At 33.7% G+C, this 8,556-nt stretch overlaps 2 protein-coding genes across 2 annotated transcripts; both read right to left on the reverse strand.

Moving 5' to 3' along the window:
* Window positions 1-312: 312 nt before the first annotated feature.
* On the reverse strand, window positions 313-2,251 carry LOC145050835 (mannan endo-1,4-beta-mannosidase 4-like). Its single transcript, XM_078999028.1, has 5 exons — window positions 1,937-2,251; window positions 1,542-1,739; window positions 1,304-1,426; window positions 921-1,123; window positions 313-709 (listed from the first exon to the last, which is right to left on the reverse strand). Exons 1-5 carry the CDS (start codon window positions 2,249-2,251, stop codon window positions 313-315), a joined length of 1,236 nt encoding a protein of 411 aa, XP_078855154.1.
* Window positions 2,252-5,469: 3,218 nt separating this feature from the next.
* LOC145050836 (mannan endo-1,4-beta-mannosidase 4-like) lies at window positions 5,470-7,531 on the reverse strand. The gene is made up of 5 exons (XM_078999029.1): window positions 7,094-7,531; window positions 6,699-6,896; window positions 6,461-6,583; window positions 6,078-6,280; window positions 5,470-5,866 (listed from the first exon to the last, which is right to left on the reverse strand). The coding sequence occupies exons 1-5, from the start codon at window positions 7,406-7,408 to the stop codon at window positions 5,470-5,472; spliced, it is 1,236 nt and encodes a 411-aa protein (XP_078855155.1). The 5' UTR covers window positions 7,409-7,531.
* Between the last annotated feature and the right edge of the window lie 1,025 nt (window positions 7,532-8,556).

The raw sequence follows: 8,556 nt of genomic DNA on the forward strand, positions 1-8,556 counted from the left end.
TATAACATTAAGAAAAGATAGACAAAAGCTAAGAAAACACATAAAAATACCTTACATATATTACCATATTTAGATAAAAAGGAAATGCATCAATTTTCCTACTTCGTCCAACAATACTGAGTTGAAGTTACCCGCGGTACAACATTACTAATAGGGTGGAACTATTTTGTTTCATGCAAAATGGTTGCTACCTCTATCTTTATTTTCATTTCACTATTTAAACTTCACATTTTCTAAAGGTAAGTAACGCAGCAGAGAGAAATATCATTTTATCTCGAAAGGGATAATTATTTGTTCAGGAACCCAACATAATTATTTTTCAACAGCAACGGGAGAGAACTCAAGGTTGGTTGAAGAGTTGAGTGATGAAATTCTTTGAGACTGTTTGGCAATTATTGCAGCAGTGGAGGGGTTTTGGTCCAAGACAACTTGGTACCCATCACCCCAGTTATCCATTCCTTCCGCCATGACTTGCCAAAAAGTTGTACCTGAACACGACCCCCGGTTTCTTGCACTTTCATAGGCCGTGTTGAATATCCCACCAAAGTACTCATCCCTTGCTTCTACGGTGTAACCTGAAGACCAAGAGGACTTGCCAAATTCTGCAATCAGTAAAGGTTTTCTCAAGATGGAATCACAATCCTCAATATGTGCATTGATCCATTTTTCAACAAATTTAGCTCGAGCTTCATCGCTAGCTCCCGGAACCCTAAGTCAAAAATCGAAATACCCACATATGTTATTCAATAAAATTAAATAACATAAAAGATTGTTTTAGTTATAAATAAGAAACATGCATTTCATGAAACATTTTTAGGATGCTAACTACGTTCGGGTGTTGGCTAGCGTGACATGCAAAGTATATATACGAACAAAAGCATTGTGATGGAGTTTATATGTCGGTATAGACTCGATCATACCATTGGTCGGGATACAGATGGATTGTAGCAAAATCCACATTGTTGACGCCGTTGTTTGTAATGAAGTCGGTCCCTACTTCATAGCCCGGATTGTTTTGCTTCTTTTCAGGCATTGATTCCCCATAAAACCCTTCAAGTCCGATTTCGAGAAGATGGTTCTTATCAATGGACTTTATTTCAGCTGCCATTTCTACTATCCATTCCTGCACAAAGAAGAGATACCGATGGTTATAGGTTATGCACCATATAGTTTAATAAAAAACCAGTTTCCTCTATGTACTCCTATCATTTGAAAGTAAAAGATTTCCTTCTTTCTAAATAATTGATTCGGGCATTTTCTCATATGAACAACTTAACTGTGAGAAAACAGAGAAAACAAGAACCTGTAGAAATTTCCCTGATAGATCAGACTGGCAGCGGGGTTCGTTCATTAGCTCCCATGCAAAGATGGTGGAATCATCCTTGTAGTCAACCCCGGTGATTGAGTTGCGTCTCGTAAGAATGGTCTGTAGCAAAACAGTATTTGCAACATGCTCAAATTTTTTGACAAAATGTACATACAGCTGTTGTAGAAAATTTTTGTGATATAATGGAAACATTGTTTCCCAAACATATATATACCTTCAAATGATTCTTATAATATCCTTTAACTACAACGTTAGTAAAGAAATCATCATCACTATTCAAGTATTGTCCTCCATGATCCCTTGCCCACTGAACATATTGTTTTTTACCTCCAAAATCATCCCAGTTATTAACCAAGCTGAGAATCAAGTGAATCCCATACTTTTTCGCTTCTGATATCACAAAATCCAATCCCTGGAATGAAAATGTGTGGATGGTTATCACAAGTAACATAAAACAGAGGTGTTAAAGTGTTTGTGATCTTGATTATTACTAACTTTTATTTCAATATGTCCGTGTCGATTTGTCGTATGGTTGATAAGATATTACTTTTTAATGTTTACAGATCATGTTGAATAAAAAATAGAGGCTAAAATAATAGATAAAGTTACCTTAAACATGTCCTCATTGTAAAAACCGGGAGAGGTTTGCAGGGGTTTGTTGCCACCATCACTAAAAGCCCATGTCCTAACCAGGTTCATTCCTATCTTGGAAGATTCTTGAAATGCATCTGTGACCTTCACCCTTGTAGATGGATCAGAAGCCATACACATTAACCAGTAGGCGTTAAAGCCATTAAAATACAACGGCTTTCCATTAACCATGAAATGATGTGTCCTTGTCTCCACAAAACTATCATTAATGGTTGACAGGTGGCATTTACCCTTGCAATCTCCTTTTAGAACTGCATTTCCTTTTCCTGGCATGGTTAACAAATCGCTAATCTTTAATAGTGGATATATGAAATAGGAAAGTTAGTAACCAATGTTTAGAGTAATGGATGGAAAGTAGTGTGTTTTCTCTTGTCTGCTTAGCTCGTCGAGAATTTATATCGCATGTCTTGTTACCAATCTAGTTGGAAGTGGGGACATCATCATATTTATTATGTAACTTAATGATACATATGCATCATCATTCATAAGGAATGACAAGCGACTTTGCGATGCCCATGCACGGTGCCATACTTTTGGTTGTAAGACACACAAACATTTGTTACTCCAAATGAAAAAGCAAAAGAAAAAATGATACTGCTTTTTCAAATACTGTTGCAGGTATGTTATGTTTGGATACTAGATCCTTGTGCATAATCTGCCATTAAAAGATTAGCTTTTAGTCGAGTTCCAAACATAAAAAATATGTTGACCAAACGAATTGTATTTAGAGATTCGAAGATGGTACTAGATTCTTTTCAAATACTATAATATTTTGTTCCTCCATACATTAGAGACCACATGTGCTTGAAAAATAAATATATAAAAATAAAAAACAAAAAGCCCAAAATAAACGCACAAGTCGTTGCTTGTGCATGAAAAACTAGGTACATTTTGATTATTTATTTATTTATTTCTCCACTCTTCCAAACCATTTTGTCGTTTTTTCGGGTTCCTTTTTTCATACGTTGAAATCTAGGATGTGACTTTCTTACGTTAACGCATCACCATTCATGGGGCATTTGGTTTCCTTATTTGACTTTTTAACGTCATATAGCAAATATATATTAAATTTTATGTTGAATTTTCCTGTTGATAGTTTTTATCACGTGTATTCTCCAAATGGAATTTGTATCAAAGTAGATGTTATGTATGTTGCACACATCACTTTTGCATGTGAATTTATATTGATGATGTCATGTTTTGTTTTCATGTAGTTAATGTAATAACAAGTGGTTGAGTAGCATGACATATAGCAAGTGGATGTATTGTAATCTAAACATAACTCGCTTTGCTTGTGTACGAGGTGTTCTCTGTTATAATAAAACATCCGATAGATGTTTGGGGTTCCAAAACCTATCATAATAGGCAATGTAACTGCTTTGAAGGAAATTCGATAGATCTTAAACCAATACTTTTAGAAGACTAGTGAGGAAACACTCCCTTATCATTTTTTATGTGTTCGTGCATCGATACTAAGTAGTGTATGATTACTCATTAATTAAAGTTTATTCAGACTACACTTGTACACATTACATATATTATAAATCTTTGGTGATAAATGCTAGATGTTTATAAAAATGACCCTCACCTTATATTAATTAATTTAATCGATATTAATGTTAATTATAAAGAAAATTATGAAAATTATAAATATAAAATTAAACAAACAATTGTTAGGTTTAAGACTGCATGCCTAAGATAAACATTGCACCAAAATGTCTACCCAATATTGATAAAGTGTATTTCAAAGGTATGACTAAAAAGTTTACAGTCGCTTGAGGGCCTAGGGCTTACAATGCACCAAAATTTATTCCCAATATTGATAAAGGATATTTCAAAGGTACGACTAAACCTTAAGTTTATAGTTGCTGATATAACCTTGCGATCGAAAATAAAGCAGGAATTTTTGAACTCCAGTTAATTTGAGTTCCCTATTATATAATCTTGTAGGCAAATGAGAAATAATCAGTTTAGTTCTTCTACGAGCCCAGTTGTATTAATCAATGATTTTACTTATTATATTGAGAAAACAACCTCATAATTGGAAAGGTTTCATGAAAAATGATCATCATAATTCTGAGTTTGCTGACATAAATATTCATATTATAGATTACAATAAAAGTAACATTTCTGCCAAGACCCTAATATATGTGTATTAATAATGATTTATGTATTTGTTTAAAAAAATTGGATTTTAGATTACCAAAAAATAACATTTGCGCCAAGACACCAACATATTTGTTAATTACTCCTTAAGACTAGATTTTCTTCACCAGCATACGTAACTTAATCATTTATCTTCTTTATTAGGAGTTTGATGTCAAAAATAACTTAAATAGTTTTGAATTGATCTTCTTTTGTTTGTTACAACATAGGTAATATTGGTTAAAACATGAATTAGTATTCTACAAATTATATTGAAATAGGTTTAGTGGCATATTAACAAGATGTTTTTTTTTTGGTTTAAATCACTTGGAAAAAGTCATCCAATAGCTTTATACATTCCCCCTGTCTCTCACACACACACACAGACACACACATACATATACACACACACACATTTCGGTCGGTATTAAGTAATGGTTTGTTTAAGTATCACAACTCCCACAAACATAATTTTAATTCAAAATCAAGATCTAAAGGCATAATAATCATTGGTATATCATGACTTATATCCTTTGTCAAGCAATATTAATAGGATAAGTATGCATTTCATGCAGAAAAGTCTAATTATTTTGAGATTTTTTTTGATAAAGTCCTAAAACTTTTTTTTTTTGAATAGAATAAACCTGATCGTTTAACATTTTGCCCAAATTAAGGAAAAAGTTTTTTTAATTGGGAAAGACAGATTATATGATTTTCCCAAAATAACGAGACTTTTTTTGTTAAAAAAAAGATTTATGAATTTATCAAAAATAAAATCCAAAATAATGAGACTTTTTAGTATAAAACTCGGGAAAATATTTGTTCATTTAAGTATCACCACCCCAAAGGCACAAGTGTAATACAAAATTTAGGTCAAAAATCTTGATATTTAATGATATATCATGACCTATATCCCATATCAACTAATATTAATATTCCTCTCGTCGATGATCTGCGATCAAAAAGTGGTTTGAATACATATAAAAGGATTCACATATGTTGACGTGACTTGTGTGTTTGATAGACAAAATATTTATAACATTAAGAAAAGATAGACAAAAGCTAAGAAAACACATAAAAATACTTTACATATATTACCATATTTAGATAAAAAGGAAATGCATCAATTTTCCCACTTCGTCCAACAATACTGAGTTGAAGTTACCCGCGGTACAACATTACTAATAGGGTGGAACTATTTTGTTTCATGCAAAATGGTTGCTACCTCTATCTTTATTTTCATTTCACTATTTAAACTTCACATTTTCTAAAGGTAAGTAACGCAGCAGAGAGAAATATCATTTTATCTCGAAAGGGATAATTATTTATTCAGGAACCCAACATAATTATTTTTCAACAGCAACGGGAGAGAACTCTAGGTTGGTTGAAGAGTTGAGTGATGAAATTCTTTGAGACTGCTTGGCAATTATTGCAGCAGTGGAGGGGTTTTGGTCCAAGACAACTTGGTACCCATCACCCCAGTTATCCATTCCTTCCGCCATGACTTGCCAAAAAGTTGTACCTGAACACGACCCCCGGTTTCTTGCACTTTCATAGGCCGTGTTGAATATCCCACCAAAGTACTCATCCCTTGCTTCTACGGTGTAACCTGAAGACCAAGAGGACTTGCCAAATTCTGCAATCAGTAAAGGTTTTCTCAAGATGGAATCACAATCCTCAATATGTGCATTAATCCATTTTTCAACAAGTTTAGCTCGAGCTTCATCGCTAGCTCCCGGAACCCTAAGTCAAAAATCGAAATACCCACATATGTTATTCAATAAAATTAAATAACATAAAAGATTGTTTTAGTTATAAATAAGAAACATGCATTTCATGAAACATTTTTAGGATGCTAACTACGTTCGGGTGTTGGCTAGCGTGACATGCAAAGTATATATACGAACAAAAGCATTGTGATGGAGTTTATATGTAGGTATAGACTCGATCATACCATTGGTCGGGATACAGATGGATTGTAGCAAAATCCACATTGTTGACGCCGTTGTTTGTAATGAAGTCGGTCCCTACTTCATAGCCCGGATTGTTTTGCTTCTTTTCAGGCATTGATTCCCCATAAAACCCTTCAAGTCCGATTTCGAGAAGATGGTTCTTATCAATGGACTTTATTTCAGCTGCCATTTCTACTATCCATTCCTGCACAAAGAAGAGATACCGATGGTTATAGGTTATGCACCATATAGTTTAATAAAAAACCAGTTTCCTCTATGTACTCCTATCATTTGAAAGTAAAAGATTTCCTTCTTTCTAAATAATTGATTCGGGCATTTTCTCATATGAACAACTTAACTGTGAGAAAACAGAGAAAACAAGAACCTGTAGAAATTTCCCTGATAGATCAGACTGGCAGCGGGGTTCGTTCATTAGCTCCCATGCAAAGATGGTGGAATCATCCTTGTAGTCAACCCCGGTGATTGAGTTGCGTCTCGTAAGAATGGTCTGTAGCAAAACAGTATTTGCAACATGCTCAAATTTTTTGACAAAATGTACATACAGCTGTTGTAGAAAATTTTTGTGATATAATGGAAACATTGTTTCCCAAACATATATATACCTTCAAATGATTCTTATAATATCCTTTAACTACAACGTTAGTAAAGAAATCATCATCACTATTCAAGTATTGTCCTCCATGATCCCTTGCCCACTGAACATATTGTTTTTTACCTCCAAAATCATCCCAGTTATTAACCAAGCTGAGAATCAAGTGAATCCCATACTCTTTCGCTTCTGATATCACAAAATCCAATCCCTGGAATGAAAATGTGTGGATGGTTATCACAAGTAACATAAAACAGAGGTGTTAAAGTGTTTGTGATCTTGATTATTACTAACTTTTATTTCAATATGTCCGTGTCGATTTGTCGTATGGTTGATAAGATATTACTTTTTAATGTTTACAGATCATGTTGAATAAAAAATAGAGGCTAAAATAATAGATAAAGTTACCTTAAACATGTCCTCATTGTAAAAACCGGGAGAGGTTTGCAGGGGTTTGTTGCCACCATCACTAAAAGCCCAAGTCCTAACCAGGTTCATTCCTATCTTGGAAGATTCTTGAAATGCATCTGTGACCTTCACCCTTGTAGATGGATCAGAAGCCATACACATTAACCAGTAGGCGTTAAAGCCATTAAAATACAACGGCTTTCCATTAACCATGAAATGATGTCTCCTTGTCTCCACAAATCTATCATTAATGGTTGACGGGTGGCATTTACCCTTGCAATCTCCTTTTAGAACTGCATTTCCTTTTCCTGGCATGGTTAAAAAATCGCTAATCTTTAATAGTGGATATATGAAATAGGAAAGTTAGTAACCAATGTTTAGAGTAATGGATGGAAAGTAGTGTGTTTTCTCTTGTCCGCTTAGCTCGTCGAGAATTTATATCGCATGTCTTGTTACCAATCTAGTTGGAAGTGGGGACATCATCATATTTATTTTGTAACTTAACGATACATATGCATCATCATTCATAAGGAATGACAAGCGACTTTGCGATGCCCATGCACGGTGCCATACTTTTGGTTGTAAGGCACACAAACATTTGTTACTCCAAATGAAAAAGCAAAAGAAAAAATGATACTGCTTTTTCAAATACTGTTGCAGGTATGTTATGTTTGGATACTAGATCCTTGTGCATAATCTGCCATTAAAAGATTAGCTTTTAGTCTAGTTCCAAACATAAAAAATATGTTGACCAAACGAATTGTATTTAGAGATTCGAAGATGGTACTAGATTCTTTTCAAATACTATAATATTTTGTTACTCCATAAATTAGAGACCACATGTGCTTGAAAAATAAATATATAAAAATAAAAAACAAAAAGCCCAAAATAAACGCACAAGTCGTTGCTTGTGCATGAAAAACTAGGTACATTTTGGTTATTTATTTATTTATTTCTCCACTCCTCCAAACCATTTTGTTGTTTTTTCGGGTTCCTTTTTTCATACGTTGAAATCTAGGATGTGACTTTCTTACGTTTACGCATCACCATTCATGGGACATTTGGTTTTCTTATTTGACTTTTTAGCGTCATATAGCAAATATATATTAAATTTTATGTTTTCCTGTTGATAGTTTTTATCACGTGTATTCTCCAAATGGAATTTGTATCAAAGTAGATGTTATGTATGTTGCACACATCACTTTTGCATGTGAATTTATATTGATGATGTCATGTTTTGTTTTCATGTAGTTAATGTAATAACAAGTGGTTGAGTAGAATGACATATAGCAAGTGGATGTATTGTAATCTAAACATAACTCGCTTTGCTTGTGTACAAGGTGTTCTCTGTTATAATAAAACATCCGATAGATGTCTGGGGTTCCAAAACCTATCATAATAGGCACTGTACCGGCTTAGAAGGAAATTCGATAGATCTTGAACCAATACTTTTAGAAGACTAG

Source organism: Lactuca serriola, chromosome 5 (genome assembly GCF_051521515.1).
Source record: "Lactuca serriola cultivar US96UC23 chromosome 5, Lser_US96UC23_V15, whole genome shotgun sequence".
Lineage (NCBI taxonomy): Eukaryota > Viridiplantae > Streptophyta > Magnoliopsida > Asterales > Asteraceae > Lactuca > Lactuca serriola.